Source organism: Ursus maritimus, unplaced genomic scaffold (genome assembly GCF_017311325.1).
Source record: "Ursus maritimus isolate PB19 unplaced genomic scaffold, ASM1731132v1 scaffold_30, whole genome shotgun sequence".
NCBI lineage: Eukaryota > Metazoa > Chordata > Mammalia > Carnivora > Ursidae > Ursus > Ursus maritimus.
In genome coordinates, this window is record NW_024425564.1 from 31010160 (window position 1) to 31027379 (window position 17220).

Sequence of the window (17220 nt, forward strand, 5' to 3'; positions counted from 1 at the left end):
TCCCTACAATTAATAGGTTGATAACGTCCAACAATGCTCTGAAATAAAACAAGAAAGGAAGGAGTTTCTGGTTCTTGGCTCCTGGTGATGGAGAAAGCCAGGCACTGGGTGAAGGAGGGGGGTTAATTGCTGATAAAAATGCGCGGAGCAGACATTCAGTAAATCTTCGAGTACACAAGTGCGTATCATTAAAATGTAGTTGGGAGCACTTTGAAAGTAGAAAGCACTTATAAATGCCCAAAAAAATGTTTAGACTTGGGGATTGATTAAAGTTACTTTAAGCAGAACTCCTTTATAATCCTCACAGTGGGGTAGTTAGTTGATTGAGCTTTTTCCAAGGTACTGTTGTCCTTTTGCATCCCAAACATGCTCTCATGCTAAACCTATAGGCTCTTTTTTAAAAAACAGCAACAGGGGCGCCTGGGTGGCTCAGTCAGTTAAGCGTCTGCCTGCAGCTCAGGTCATGATCTTGGGGTCCTGGGATCAAGCCCCATGTCAGGCTCTCCACTCAGTGGCGAGTCTCCTTCTCCCTCTCCCTTTGTGATCTCTCTCACTTTCACTCTCTCTCAAATAAATAAATAAAATCTTTTTAAAAAATAAAAATACAAAACACCTTAGGATCTCCTCTGCAAGTGAAAAAGCAGAAAGCATAGCTATGTGCATTAAGTGGATGGTGGTGCCCTTTCACTTCTTAGCTCTCCTCTCTGAAGAGAGAAGGAAAGAGGGACAGTGATGGGGGGTGGTACCCTGAGGCTGAGTGGACCGGCCTGCGAGGACCCTGAGGATGTGTGTGCTCGGGGTGGACACAGGCCCCCTAAGGATGGGGAGCCCGGCTGATGGCCCAGCAGTGCTTTAGCCCCTCCCTCCCTACCCCCCGCAGAGTCTGTGGTGGTGGACAGAGTCCACGCATCCCATTCTGCCTGTTTTCTCATGACTAAAATGGTCAGCCCAGTCATTTGGTGCCTATACTGTCTGGGCAGCTTTTCCCCGTTTGTGTGAATAAGGGTTAATTTCATGAAAGCTGTTATACAACGTGGATTATAAATAACGAGGGTTGTTCGAGGTGTTGGAATGGGCTCAAGGGAAACCTCATACTTCATGTTCCTCCTGCCTTGCCCTTGTTCTCATTTCCTAAACCCTCAGCCAGCATCCCTCCCCCGGCCTCCACCCCCTCACATGCATACCTCTACCCTTCTTTCCTGTGGGCATGGCGCCAGCCTCAGAAATGTTCACCCCCTAGCTATCTGTGCAGTAACCTTGCTCCACACAGGAGAAAAAAGAATCCCCTGTTTTCTGAAATGGCGTGAGGACGAGAGAAGGGAGAAGATGGAACTGTATATTAAATTGTCTTCTGGTCATCAAATAAAAGCTCTTTGATCATAAAGGCCAAAGATGAAAAAAGAAAATGTGTATGTTTAATATATGGAGCAGAAATCAGTCTATTTTTGACATAGGACTCGAGGAGGAGACAGGTCAAAAGCCCAGCCACCCCTGAAATGAATTTTAGACTCTTCCTATTGGTGTCGTGGGGCAGAGAGAGAGATCAGTGATGGCGCGTTGCTGATAGAAATGATTTTTTACAGTAGGTGCTGAATTAGATGTAGAAAGTAGGCGAGTCATCAGCCCTACATGGTTATGTCTGACCTGCCAGGTCCCAGTCGTGGAATCATAATAAAAGCGAGTTGTGGGCTTATCTGGAGATACGGCAGTAACTGGCCCAGAACAATTTTCGAGCTTCTCTTCAAATGGGGTGACACCAGGGGTTATGCAGGGTCATGAAGGAGATGCATTGGTTTTGATCAGTTTTTAGAACTGGATGGCAGCTTATCTGTAGGTCAGAGAAATTTAGTTTCCTCCATTCTTTTTTCATCATTTTCCCCTTTGGGTGCTCTGTGGATTAGCCTCTGGAAACTGGTATGAGGCTCGGAGTGTTAATAGAGTTCGTGCACATCCAGACTGCCCAAGTCTGTATCTCATGATGTTGGGCTCTCAGGCGCATCCTCGTGGAATGTTCGAGGCAGTAAAGGCACGTTACCAGCTCTCCGCAAATAAAAAACAATGCAGAAGTACAGAGAGCTCCAGGGTGCTCATTAGAAGAACCCAGCTTCCGTGTGGTAGAGACACCTGCAAAATATTACCCTCTCAGAGTCACATCTCTAATAAAGCTTCCTGGTTTTGCTTTTTGTTTAATTGTATGGTTTGTCCCTATTAAAACAATTTAGACATTATTATTATTAAGCAGGTTTAAAAAAAAAGTTAAATAAAACCATTTGTCCCCAGCCTCTCCCTAATTTCAGATTACTTTATAACCTAGTAAAACTTGGAAGACAAAAATAAATACAGTGTAGTACATAGAAACAGATTTGTTGCCCACACTATTTGCTGGGCTGTGATGGTGGAAGGGGCTTCCGGAGTTTTAACACTGTAACTGCTAATTCTTCTAAAATATCGCTGTGAGAAAAGTTTTCTTGTCATATGTTAAAGGAATGTTTTAAATCTTAAAAATAACAGGGAAACCTCTTCGCACGTGGGTAATCTTTATACCTATGAATTGGTCTAGAAATACTAAAATTGTGTGAAGGAACATTTAAGAGGAATTCGATTAAAAACTGTTTTCTTTGCTTTGTCAAACTACTTAGATTCAAAGTAACCAGAGGGAGGAGGAGTTTGGTAGGGAGATAATATTTATTCTTATGTTATCAGGTATTTGGGTATGTGACAGACCCAGAGTCTAATACACAGACAACAAATCAGTTATCTGGCCACATTCTGAAATGTTATTGGTTGTTATATTTACTTATTTCTTTTAAGGGAGGGTAATCCATGACATAGATCTGTTGATTTTGTCCTTTCCTAATATTTTTCTACCCAGCAAAAGTTACTGAAAGTTGCCATTCCCTGATTCCTGTATATAAATTCTCAGAGAAAGGATTGAACTTTATAAGACAGTAAACGTGTTTAAAAAAAAAAAGATGTGTGTGCATAAAATATAAATGAACTGAAAGACAGAGTCCTGTGGGAGACAAATCCAAATTCTGGAGTTTCTATGATTATTGTCCTGAAGTACCATTTATAGTCAAAAAATAATTCCATCATAAAATAAATTGATCTAATAATCTGTGTAAGAATCATAAGCAGATCATTTCATTGTCACAGCCACTGGGTGTGAGCGGTGTGAATACCAAATATTAATACCCAGAATTTTTTTTAATTCGTTCAGTAAACATTTATGTACCTACTGTGTGCTTGGGTCCTGATTAAGTGCGGTAATTGTTTCTCCCCTCTAGCTTGTTGAGTCCAGGAGCCTCGTCTGGCTTGCTTTCTGTCTCACCAGGGCCTGGTATGGTCCCTGCAGCGTGAGGGGCAGGCAGTGAAGGTGTCCAATGAACGAATGGGTCATTCAATTAGTAACTAAGTTTTAGAACTGGGAGAATGTCTTTTAGATATAGAGGGTGAGAGCAGAGGCAGAAAAACTGTTTGGGAGGCTCTTACGAGGAACAGGAAGAACAGCAGACTGTCTCCTCACAGAGGAATGGCCAAGGAGTGGCGTGAGGGCCTCTCTATTGCTCCGGGCGGACGTGAGTGGTTGCGTCAATGTGAGGTGGGGACTGAGAAGTCTATAAGGAGAATAGAGGGCAAAGGATGGAGGAACAGAGGTGACTGCAGGTGACGTGTTAGGTCATGAATTGAGATCCTGGAGGAAAAGGTGACCTGAGTGTTTCATATGAGGAACTAGAAGCCTCAATGGAGGTAAAACCCAAATGTTGTGGGACCAGGGGGATGGTGGTATTTGCTGAGCCACTCCCATGTGCAAAGCACTTTAATAAAATTTTGTGGACAGGAGAGAGGCCTCCCAGAAGACCAAGACATGGTACACCTAGGCTGTACCCCAGATCAGCTCAGTCAGAATCCATGGCAGGGGGGTCCAGACATCAGTATTATTTCAATCCCCAGGCAGTTCCGCTGTGCAGCTGGGGTCGGACACCCGAGATTTAGAGCAGGGGTTGGCAAACTCTTCCTGTAAAGCGCCATACAGTAAATGTGTGTTTAGGGTACAGGTCTCGTGGTTTCCGTTGTACCCCTTCTGCTGTGCCCCTGAGCACGGAATGAGCCACAGACAATCCGCGTGTGCTTGGCCGGCTCCGGTAAGTGTTGGTGGGGATTTGAATTTCATGTCATTTGCACATGTCACCAGGATTCTTGTTCTCTGGAGGTTTGGTGTGTGTGTGTTTGTTTGTTTGTTTGTTTGTTTGTTTGTTTGTTTGTTTTTCCAGCTACTTAAATTGTAAAAACAAATCACAGACTGTACAAAAATCAGTGGTCAGCTGAATTTTCTGCCAGCTCTTGACATGGAGGGTGAAACTTGGACCCAGAGTGTCCAGGAAAGAAAACAGTACTATAGCGATCCAGATAAGAAGTAAAGTTAGCGCTCTTCTGCGGTCGGCTGGAAAGTCACAGTGAGGATAAGCGATATTGAATTGATATTTATAGCAGCTCCTGCTCTCGTGTGCTACTTCTGAGCACCAGAAGTTACCATACAAAGGAGCTTTGAATGAACCATTGTGTGGTAGGTAGTACTTAGTACCCTTTGACTTTGTCTTTTTAACTTTACAGGGATTTGTTTTAGGTTGAAAGGCTGTTTCTTTTCTAACTGCTTGTAATGGCTACTCATTTTGGCAACACCTCCCAGGGCCGAATAGTTCAGTCTCCTTCCTTTCTCCTGTGCAGGTCATGCCTTTGTCGCCAAAGAATGACCTTTTCTTGCAAACAAACGTTCTCTTTAGAAAATAAGGTGAACCCGATATAAGAAGATATGGCTACTTATACTTTATATTATCAGCTGAATTAATGCAGAGTTCCCCATTTATTCTTTCCTCCAGCATTTGTTGCCCAGTCAGGAGCCTGCCAAGCAAATGGTGCCCCGCGCCTCTGCCACCCCCAGGGTGAAAATGAGGGACTGATTTTTGCACCTATAATTCACTAAGGTTATTTTGGAAACCATAAAGCCAAAAAAAAAAAAAAAAGAGAGAGAGAGAGAGAAAGAAAGAAAGTGCTCCCACTGATACTCGCCGTGCTTGAGAATCAGTGGTGCATTTCCACATTTGCCTGGTTGGGCTTTTTTGGGTTTGTTTTTTTAATACTGTTAACAGGTGGTTGAGCAAAGTCACTTGTCTCTTTGCTAACGTGTACTCTTAGAATTGTGCTGTTTTCGTGTCCTCCTAGACATGCTCACACTGTATGCTTCCCCACACACACACACACACACACACACACACACACACACACACATTGTGGAGATTCCAAACCCTAAACAACCCGAAATGTTCGTTGAATTTGCCGTAACTGGAGGCTGAGAAGGAAATCCAAGAGTACTGTCAAAGCCGGCACAGCTTTATGGTTATGTCCGTACCTTCCAGATCTTACTGGCAAGGAAGAGGTGGAAAATGTATACAGACTTAGAGCAGCCTGTGTCTCTCCTCACAGTACCACTTCTCACAGAACACAAAAGTATTACATGTGTCCCTTATGAAGGAAAAGCAGATGAGATTTTGAAGTTTGTCTGTTTTGCTGAGTATTTGGGGTATTTTGACCACTAACCTTCACATCACTGTTTTGTTTTCGTTTTTGTTTTTTGACTCATTTCTGAATTTTGAGGTTCCTTGTTTTAGATGCCAGGGACCTGTTCTTTCTTCTTAGTGATCTTGAATGATTATTATCCTCTTAGGAACACCATCCAAATATGTCCAATAGAAAAGTGAGATTGTGATTGAGTGCTGATAACGTCAAGTGCTTTTAATTAAGTTTCTGATGTTTTATACATTGATAACAAAATAAAGGTTCAGGTTTATTAAGTTAGCTTCCCATTAATTTTTCAGAAGCACTCACCGAGTAGGGAACTAAATATATAATAGCAGCCTGTTCTCTGTAGCCAAAGTCTCAATGTGCCCCGGAGGAATTCCCGCATAGAGTTCATTTTTTGTAAAGGAAGAGGTTGGGAAATAAGGCAAAGCCTCAGACGTAATATGGAGATTACGAATGAAAATGCTTGATGGAATTCAGAACCCAGAATGGCGAAAGCTGAAAGACAGTGGGGAATCCACCTGGAAGACAGAAGCTACCAGCTGGAAGAAACCTCAGGGATCATTTTAGCTAGTGGTTCTCAACTTCGGCTGCACATTGGAAAACCCAAGAGCTTTTAAGTAATACCCTTGCCTGTATCCCACCATGCCAATTAGCTCAGTGCCACTGGGGAGTAAGACCAGAGCACTGGTATATTTTAAAGGTTCCTCTTTGGTTCCAACCTGCAACCAGGCTTGAGAACCACTGACCTGATCCACCTCCCTCATATCACATATGAAGTCCAGAGTGGATTCCTTGCCCAAGGTCAGAGAGTTGTGATTTGCTGGGGTATTAACCTCTATCTTCTCTCATCTTCTTGCCTCCTTTGTTCTGTGTGCTTCCCGTTTGAGCACATCCCCTCTCCTGCTTTAAATTAGACCAGCAGGCTCATGACTCCCAAATCTGTGGCCCCCATCTCTCCTCCAGCACCATACCTTATATCTAACTTCCTCTCATTATGTCCCCAAATGTCTCATGGCCAACCACTCAAATGCATTCTCTTCAAACCTGAATTTCCCTCCGCACTCTCCTCCCCCCAGAACTTACTTTTTGCCTGGATTGGTGCAGGCCACTTCTCTCCCCTTGGTTATCTGACCCCCAAATCTTAGAGTTTCTACTGTTCTCCCCTCCCTTGTACTCCTTACCCTAATGGGTCACCAAGAGCTGTCTGTCCTGCCTCTGCTCTTCGTCGATCCAGCCCACCTCCTTTCCTTGCCCTAGCTGACTCTGGGGTGGGGTGTTGTCCTTTTCTCTGGAGCATTGCCACAGTCTCTCTCAGCACCTTCAGCCTCTAGCCTTGCACCCTTGCTCCATCTCTAACACCATGAGAAAGCGCTTTCTGAAACACAAGTGGGATCATTTGTCGCATTTCTTACATTATGCACTCTAACCGCTTAGGCATCTCTCTGCTTTCACAAGGCTACTTCCTTCCTCCCTCTGGGCGCCTACACTCAGCCTACTTTCCTACAGTTTATAAATGGCATCATCTATCTATAGACTCAGTTCTTTTATTTCTGCTTTTATCAAAAACTGAACTCTCCAGTAATTTATAATATTTTCCCTCCTCAACCAAATGCTGTCACATTACACACTGAGGTTAATAAGCTCAGCATCACCCACCCCCTCACAACAGGAACCTGCCCCTGCAAGAAGTGTAATCAAAGATCCCAAGGCAAACATCAGACCTACCTTATGGCCAGACCACAATTTTGGTAGATAACATCTTCACTTACTTCCTAAGGTGTCATGGCTGCTTCATTTCTTATCCCTTACTTAAGTGCCTCATTGCCTCTTGCTAAGCCCTGTCCTCACTGCAGTTCTCCTAGTTCCTGACTAGTCTCACCAAGGACCTTGCGCCCCTGAGTCATTTGTTTTTATCTCGCACCTCTTTGCTGTTTTGGCCCTTCTGCCTCAGGATGTGATTCTCTGACTTCCCTTCTAAAGGCCTGTCCCTGGCAGGTAGTAACTGACCAGTTCTTGTTCCCTCGTGTTTATTTCCTAGAATTTTGACTCGATCTCTGTTTTGAATTTGTTTAGAACCTAACTCTCCTAGACACTACCCACCCCACCCCCCGCAGTCATTGATTGCCTTGTTGTCTTAAGTGTCCCTGCATGACGCAAAGATCACCTATTCAGAACCTGCTTGCCCAGTTGAGTTGTCTTGGCTTCTTATCTTTTCACTCTTACTTTCCACTGTTACTTGCCAGTCCATTGGTTAACCACTTCTCAGGCTCCCTGCCAACAAGGGGACAAGAAAAAAATAAATGGCTTGAAACTCTTTTTTCTTAGCATATCAGTTATACTTTTATATTTAACCTGTGTTAGTGGTTGCCCTAGAGTTTGCAGTAAACAATTTCAGGCAATCCAAGCAAAAAAAAAAAAAAAAAAAAAAAAAAAAAAAAAAATCCACTTTAGGCATAGTGTGAGTACCTTATAATAATAACTCAATCATCTTTTTTGTAATTTTTAAAATTTTTTTGAAGATTTCATTTATTTATTTGAGTGAGCACACAAGTAGGATGGGGAGGGGCAGAGGGAGAGGGAGAAACAGACTCCCCATCGAGCAGGGAGCCCAATGCAGGGCTTGATCCCAGGACCCTGAGATCATGACCCGGGCCACCCTGGTGCCCCAATAACACAATTATTTTAATTTCTTTCTCTCACCCCTAGTGTATTGTCTTTCATTTCACATATTCATAAGCATACGTAATTGAATAGATTTTTGCTATTATTGTTTTGCATAAGCTCTTACCTGTTAGATCAATTAAGAATAAAACAAAAAACAAAAAACTCCTTTTACCTGCACTTATTCTTCTCTACTTATTCAGTGCTTTTCTTTCAGATCCAGATTTCTGACCTATATAATTTTCCTTCTCTCGAAAGAACTTGTTTTAATGTTTCTTGCAAACAAGGTCTGATGGAAAGGATAATTTTGAAGGGTATAGAATTCTAAGTTGGTGGTTTTTTTCTCTTAACACTTTGAATATTTCTCTCTCTTCTTGCCAGCATGGTTTCTGAGAAATCAGATATGGTTCTTATCTTTGTTCCTCTATGGATAAGGCATTTCTCCCCCCTTTGGCTTCTTTTGGGAATTTTTCTTTTATCTTTGATTTACTATAATTTGAAAATAATATGCCAAAGAATAGGTTTCCTTGGCATTTGTTGTGCTTGGTATTGTCTGAGCTTCCTAGATCTGTGGTTTGGTGTCTGACATTAATTTGGAGAAATTCTCAGTCCTGATTGTTTCAAATGTGTCTTGTGTGCCTTTCTCTCTTCTCCTTCTGATATCCGCATTGTGCATATTGTACACCTTTTATAGCTGTCCTACAGTCCTTTCAGTCTTTGTTCTCTCTTCTTTTTGGTTTTTGTGGATTCTGTTGGTACATCTCTAGCTCAGAAATTCCTTCCTCAGCCATGTTCAGTCTGCTCCTTGGCCTGTCAAAGGCATTCTTCATTTCCGTTATCACTAGCATTTTGGGGAGGGAAATTTGGGGGAGGTTCATTCTTTGATTTCCATCTCTCTGCTTACATTTTTCATCTGTTCTTGCATACAGTCTACATTATCCATTAGAACCCTCAACATATTTTAAATTCCCAGTCTGATAATTCCAGCACTCCACGATGTCTGGTTCTGAAGCTTAGCCTGTCTCTTCGAATTGTATTTTTGCCTTTTGGTATGTCTTGTAATTTTCCTGGATAACCGAACATGACATAGCGGGTAAAAGGAACGCTACAAATAGGCCTTTAGTAATGTGGTGGTGAGGATTAAGGACTGGAGAAGCATTCTAGAGTCATATGATTAGATCTCAGTCTTTTAATGACCCTGTACCTCTGGACTGTAAAGAGGTTTTCTCAGTGTTTTTCCTCCCTCCCTGAGCAGAACAGGATGGTTTAGTGGTCTGAAGTTGGGTATTTCCCTTGTCAGGTTAGCTAGTTTCTGATAATACCCCAGCAGATTAGGCTCTGGTTAACCAGTTCCAACTGAGGGCAGGCCTTGTTAAGAACGGAGTACGCTCGTGTATTTCAAAATGCTTCTTTTTCCCCTCCCCATGCCAGAAGCCACAGGGGATTTTTCTCCCAAATTTATTCTGGGAACCTGGTGGAGCTCCCGGAGGTAAATCTCACAGTGTTGTAGACCACCCACTCCTGCCTCATGACTGGATCACCCTGAAGTTCTTAACAGAGTTGTCTGCACTGAGCCTCCAGCAATCCATCCATTACCATTCAGGCTTTCCTACTCATGCTCTGGAATGCTCCAGAAGCCACATTCCCCATATTGGCTCATTGGTCTCTCCCAGTTCTAGGGGCAACAGTGTTTCCTGTCTTTCCTTCCCTTATGCATCCAAAAAAAGAGTTGATTTTTAAGTCTGTTCAGCTTGTTTCTTGTTAGGCCGGAGCGATGACTTCCGAGCTCCTTACATGGGGAACTGAAAACAGGAAGTTAGTAGTACATTGAAATTCAAACCTGCTCTTTTCGCTTCTTACCACAAAGTATCCTAAAACATTTATACTGTATTATCTATAAGTAGAGAATGAACACAGAAAGCATTGAATTCTTTTGGGGAGCCCAGGAGAAGTTAAACTGGTGGGTATTGTTACAATTTAATTGACTATATGATCTCACCTTCAAAATACAGATTTTCATTGCACGTGGGGCCTCTTTCAGATCTAACTCCTTGTATCCCTCTGATAAAAATGGAAATGATTCCATTGTCTGGAAACCTGAACTGTTAAAAATGTTCCATTGGGGCCTTTAATTTTGTTTGGTTTTGTTTGAAAAGGAGTTTAAACTTGGATCATAAAGGGATTGTCAGTGTTTTCTGTTCCTGGAGTGTGAAATATAAAAGCAGTCTAGGAAACACCTCATGATGGAGATTCTCTGAAATCTCAAAGTTTGACCAGATTTTCAGACTGCCTCATCTTCTAAACCCAGCTGCGCCCCACACAGACTATAGGACTCAGCGTGTTGGTCCTCTGTAATCACCTCTCATCTCTGCAGCCTGTACCCCGAGATTGACGATGAAGGGGACTTGAAGGTACCTCATCCAGCTCTGAGAGGGATGTTTGCCATATTCACTGTACTTTGGCCACCCTTGTTCCAGGTTCATCACACACCTTGTTCAACATGTTTACTTTTTAAACACTCAGAGAAGTAACAGGTGGTTGCATGACTGAGATGTTTGTTTTAACAGGCTAAAAAGTGGGAGGTAGTTTAGACACACACTATGATGCAATAGGAAAGTATCTAATTATTCCATTTTTGGCTCGGCTTTTAGTTTCAGTTAAAACTGATAGCAAGGCTCAACAAGTTTTGTAGCTGAGGACTCTTAGCGCTGTCTGCCCGTGAGAAATTGGCTCACTAGCAGTGATGGCCGTGCTTTCATCCCTTGTACATGAAAAATTCTGCTTGGCTTCAGCACTAGAATTTAGTAAAGAATCTCAGCGTTTCTGTCATCAGCAGTTACGGTGTGAATACAGAAGGCTCTGAAAGTCCCATATCTACTTCAGCGTGTTCTACAAGCCGACTTATAATTGTGAACATCGAATGCCCAAAACCAAAATCCTGGAAGCAAGACAGCTCACGGTTCTTTGGCCTGGTATGGTCATCCTGATGTGTTCGGGTATAGGTTATGACCGGTCCTTGAACTGTCTCATTGAGTACAAGGAGCAAGGAATTTTGCAGGATAGTTGTTTATTTGGTTTGGGGTCAGGGGACAATTGCCAGAAGTAGTCGTGGTGCCAGATAGAGATTCGAGTTCTGGGATGGCTAACTATTTCTGTAAAGGGCCAGAGAGTAAATATTTTAGGATTAATGGGCCATATGATCTCTGTCGGAACCACTCAACTCTGCTGTTATAGCACAGAAGTGGTCATAGATATACATAAACAGATGCGCGTGGCTGTGTCTCAGTAAAACGTTACTTACAAAAACAGGTGGTAGGCTGGATCGGCCCGTGGGCCATCATTTGTCATCCCCTATGATGGATCCCTGAACATACACTGCTGAGCTCTACAATTCTGACCTCACAGGAAAAACAGCAGTAGTTTTCAGTTAACTGAACTAATACATAGAACCTTCAGGATTTCTAGCCAAGACTTCCTTGTATTTGTGTATAATAAATTTGTTGTCAGAGAGAAGAGCATTTTTTCCTCGCTGGCTTCTTTGGGTGCTAATCCAAATTGTGTTATTTACTTGTCATTTAGACCCTACTTCCTTCCCAAAATAATTTGAGGTAGCTTACAGTAAAAGGCATGTATAGGGTTTAGCTGTAAAAATAGAGATATCAAACCAAAACCGCATGAAAATGTCACACAAAACAACCTCTGAATATTCCGTTTCCACCCGCCAACTCAAGCTGGTAGCTCAACCTTTTCGGGACTCAGCAGACTTTTGGACACCTCCTAAATTGAGTACTGATTTGCTCCGTATTTTATCTTTCCTAGCATAATTTCCTTTCTGAAAACAATTTCACCCCTTGTTTTATAGTGAGTCTTCTACCAAAGGAAATGTTAGTATCCGTCATTTTTCTTCTGATTGAAGTATAAGCCAAGAACTGTTATACAACTGAGTGGGTAATGGAAAGGAAAGAGAAAATTCTAAGCTAACGAAAACTTGGGTGAGCCAGTGACCTGTTCAGAACAGATTTCAGGGCTTACACTTGTAGCGTTGGGGGCCTATTTCCAGTCAGTCAGAGGCTCATCCCTGCTCTCAGGGGGAAAGGAGTATTTTGGGATTTTAGTGTTAGGATGATCAGAAGCCCACTTTCGAGGTAGACAGAGGAGGTGGGGATTGTGGCTGGTGGCAGGGAGGGGTGATGTTTAGTGGGTGATGTGGAAACAAAGCCAGCTGGAATTGTGGCTCCAAAGACCATTCCGAAATTTGAAAACTGGTCCATGGGACGATAGTGAGCGTGTACAAATGACTCTAATATCAGTCCTAGTTAATACTAGTTCCAACTTCTTAGCCAAGTGGCTGCCGACGGTCGTGTAGAGCCCGGGCCAGAGGGTCTGCTTGGATCCCTGGCACTGGGGAGGTGTGAAGATACGCTCAGGCAGACACTGGAGTTTAACGGGAGGAGATACAGAAACACTCCCCTAGGAAACCTGAAGACCAGGCAAGGGTTCATTCACAAGTGAAGACAGAAGCTGCTCCGTTACCTGGTAGTTAGGTTAGCAACGGCAGAGTAGAACCAGAAGCAGGACGGGGGCTATAGTAAGGACAACAGACCACTTTTGCGCCAGGAATTATCATTTTTGAAAAAAATGCACACTGGCAAGCTGGCAAAAATGTTTGTGCAAAGATGATCATTTTATGAAAAAATTGAAATGCAGAAAAAGCGTTCAAATTTCAGAAGTTTTTGGATTTCAGCACTGCATATAAGGGATTGCAGATCTGGTCATACGAGTCTTTAAGTTTGGCAAGGATCAGTTGTGAAGTGGAAAAAGTCAGTTTTAGGACAGTGTATACAGAATGATCCCGTTTCTTTGAAAGTAATAACTGTATGTGAAAAAACTTACACAGAAGATCTAGAATCACACGCAAAATTTCCTGTGGTGGTTATGGTGAGTGAACAGATCTCCGTGTATGAGAAAACAGGCTGCTTCTTACAGTCCACCAGAAGAGAACGCCACCCTCCCTTCACTGTCACAGACGCTGAGGGGGCAGAAGGTAGAGACAGTCCTCAAGTAGTGGGTTCAGCTTGAGAAAAACATATCAGCACTGAAAAGAGGCTTCTCTTTTCATCACTATATATGAGACTTATGTCATCGTTATAGATTTGCCTAAGTCGGGTAAATTCATTCATTTCTTAAGGAAGTATGCATCGAGCCCTGTGTGTGAGACACCATGCAAGGCACTCGGGCTACACAGCAGGGACAGAACAAAGGTAGCCTCAAGCAGACAGACCCAAACTGTGACTAGGAAGCCAGATGAAGGTTTATTGTTCAACGGGACACATGTCCGTGCCCAGTCAGAGTAATAGCAGTTGGTATTACGGTGAAATCACAAGTGTCCTAAACGTTCCTGGCTGGTCTGTGACAACGACCCGCAAAACCATCAAGTAACTTAGTTTTCTAATTGCAGTCATGTATCCCAGAATGGCACTGTAGCCTCCCACGTTGCACAAGAATCTCTAAATAATATCTTAATGCAGGTGGATAGGTAGACAAAGATTAGACAGATAGATAGATACTTATGCACGTGTATATTTTTGCCACCTGTCAGCTCACATGTTTGTGTTTTCTTCCACAGAAAAAGCAAAGAACAAAAGATCTTTCTCGGGTATTCCATTCTTACAATCCGTACGATCACAAGGTAAGAGAAGCATGTTATTCGTGTATTGGATAGAAGTCCTTCTGAACGTAGAGCAGATCTCACCAGCAGATAGTGATTTTGAAGTAGTTTTCCAATTACATTTGTATTTCCATTTTAATTTGTCAACTCTCTATCTCTTCTAAAGAAATAAAAAAAAATCTTTATTTCTGAACTAAAATAATTATATTTTATTCCCATTAAAATCCAGTTACACATTGTCACTGAAATCTCAAAGATGAGGTAAAGACAGATTGGGGGGTGTTATTTACTTGGTTGGTTTTTTTCTTTCCGAACACTGAAGCGATGGACTTGATTTTTGAATTGGTAAAGACAGTTGAGATAGTAATTGCCAACCCTTTGGTGTTCCATTGCTCCTGAGAGAGAGTTATTTTCTCTAGATAAAATCCCTAACAAAGAACAGTACATAGCGTAATATCTGGAATACCCACCGCCAAAAGATTTGCGCCACGGAGGACCAAATAGCTCCATGACTCCTATATATTTGTCCCCCAGCTTTATAGACCCGTGGCCAGTGTTGCTTCATTTATACCCCACACTCTTCAGTCCCTGTATTTGAAGAATTTCCAGACATCTTTTTACTTACAAGCATCTCACCATATATTTGTAAAAGATAAGAGTTCTTTAAGAAAAAAACAGAACACTTCTGTTTTTAAAGAAAATGCTTAACACCACATCATCGTAGGGAAATATATTACAAGATTCCCGAGACTTGTGCACAACTTCTGTATCATGTAAGGTTCCAGTAAATCTGTTAATTCGAGGTGATTTCAGAAGCGAACAAAAAATTTGCACACTTGAAATGCTAATATAAACTTAAATCTTGATCTATGAATTTACAAGGAGACATGTGGTGGGGATTTTTTAACTAGCCAAAATAAGTAGTGTGAAAACTATTTTCCTCAGTTGAGAATTATGGAGATGTCTGGATTCAGGAGGAGAAAACGGTGCCAGTTGTTCATAGAAGTTGAAAGATTTTCAATGGCTTCTAGTGTTTCTATAGTGACCAATTGACTTTAAGCACCAACAATTTTTGAGAGAGGTGTTTATGCTTCGTGTGACCATGGCAATACACAGTACTAAAAATGATATCATTTCACGTTGCATTTTTCAAGCTAAACCAGTCCCTTTGCAGAATATGGCAATTTGTTTGAAAGAGATGGGGAGAGCCAGTAATGCATGACAGTAGGGAGAGAAGGTGCAGGCAGATAAGTAACACACCAGCAAAGGGAAGGAGATTGGCTGGGTTCCTGATAGGAGAGTTGCAGTTTTTTAGATGAAGCCATTTAATTAACATAAATGCAGCAGTGGCTAAAGTTAACATTCAGGAACGACAAAAGGCTGTGACAAATCAAAGGTTTTGCCTGCCTTGTCTAAATTTTGCCCACTTCTAACGTTTTTTAATTCACAGTTAAGGGAAATTCCATTATTCTTTTATTAGAACTCTTAATGGAACTTAGCCATTTGCAGCTTCTACCGGCTTCCTCTTCATATCCTTTGTGGCATTGTATCAAAGTCACCTCGGATTATTTTGGCTTCCCTTGTGAAGACTTCATTCCTCTACAAATTAGTCATTGGGCAATGAGGAACTGAATATAAGTGCTAGATGGAGTTCCTTTTGATCTTTACTTTAAGATCGGTAATAAATTATTGTAAAGAGCTAGCCTGCTTGATGAGTGATTTTTGAAGTTCCAAAGGTTTGGCCTGTTGGCATTCTGCTTCATTCTGCATGTGTAGGGACGGAAAAGGGGAAAGTTTCCAGGCTGCTCCTGCCCCTTTCTCCAGCTCCATCCAGACACGTCTCACCGGGTCACCTTCAACCTTTTCTCCCGTTGATCAGTGTCCACAAAGACTAGCATCGCAGGGGCGGTGGGACAGACACTGCTTTCTCAGTCTTAGAATATTCCTTTTCTTCCCCATAAATAAAATACAAGGGGGTTGTGATTCAAGCTACTTTGTCATTTTAAGTACCCAATTATATTCAAACAAATTAGCTTTCTAAGCAGATAGGTTTCAGCATAGAACGTTTTGTAAGATGTGGTTGGAGTTGACTGAAACATCTCATGCTCAGTGAGATTTTTGTAGTGATCTTTAGGTTAAATATATGCATACATTATAAATGAAAGCTTATATAAAATAAAATATAGGCTGTCTGCGACTTGCTTTAAAAAAAAGAATGCAAGGCAGGGAGTGGGTAGGATACAGTGAAATCAGATTGGCCATGTGTCGACGATTATTGAAAATGAATGATGAGTTTATGGGGGTTCATCATGCTATTCTGCTTATTTTCTTTCTTCTTTTTTTTTTAACCTGATGGAAATTGTCCTGGGAGTGAATGTTGTGGTATTCTCTTCCTCTCTAGCTAGGTTCCTTTTATTGTTAATTTTTCCCTTGATGTAAATTTACACCAAAGAAGGAATACTCAGCATTTCAGTGGGTTCGTTATGCTGAGTAAACTCAGAGATGCAGATCCTGTTCTGAAGTTGGCATAATTTCCTGGGGCTTCATCCCAAATTATAGTGGGTCACTTAAATGATAGCCTGGCCTGCTAGAAACTGTTAAAACAGTGGTAATTACAAAGGATAGTTAGTACAACCGTTCTTTTCTCAGTGAGTCAGTTATGTTTGCTCCTCTTTCCTCCCCAACTCCCCCAACCCAACCAGGATTGCTCCAGCCTGACCCCAGGCACAGGAGAGTCACCGGGTTAAACAAACGTGTTGTTTGAGTGAGGCCAGGTGCGTTTCTTAATTGTACTCTGAAGCTGTTGTTTACGTTGCAAATGGTCAGTTGGGTTTCTCTTAAATGCTGTTGCAGAAAGCAAATAAAGCTTAGAACAAAATGTATACTCAAAATGAGTCTTAAGGAAAAAATCTGATTTATTTTTTATACTCTAAGACAAATTCTGCTGGAGATGGGAAGAATTTCATTTTGGAGCATTATCTCTAGTTCCATGACCATTTTTTTTAAAAAACTGTTTCCAGTTCTTGTAATACAGACTTACAGAGAATGGCTTGAGCAAAGCCAATTGCCGTTTTTCTGTCCTAATAAAAGGGAACATAGGTAAAGAGAATCCAGAACAGCAGGTAATTTGATTTTATTTTGTGCACTATATGCTGTCCTCTGTTATTTTAATAAACACATAATAAACATAGCTTGTAATTTCTGAAAACACATCAGACTAACTACTAGGAAAGGTTACAGGTCCAGAGGCCTTCCGTGTCACTAGAATTGAATTTTTTCTTTGGATAAGTTATGGGTGAGTACAGTAG

The 17220-nt window shown here is 41.8% G+C and overlaps 1 protein-coding gene across 3 annotated transcripts in view; it reads left to right on the forward strand.

The window, feature by feature from the left end:
- The window catches only part of CDKAL1 (CDK5 regulatory subunit associated protein 1 like 1), a 624642-nt gene that overhangs the window by 498320 nt on the left and 109102 nt on the right, over positions 1–17220 (forward strand). For all 3 annotated transcript variants that reach the window (XM_008707717.2, XM_040645106.1, XM_008707718.2), the window contains one exon: positions 13871–13933. In XM_008707717.2, the coding sequence (XP_008705939.1) occupies positions 13871–13933 (63 nt within the window). The remainder of the gene's footprint in view (positions 1–13870; positions 13934–17220) is intronic.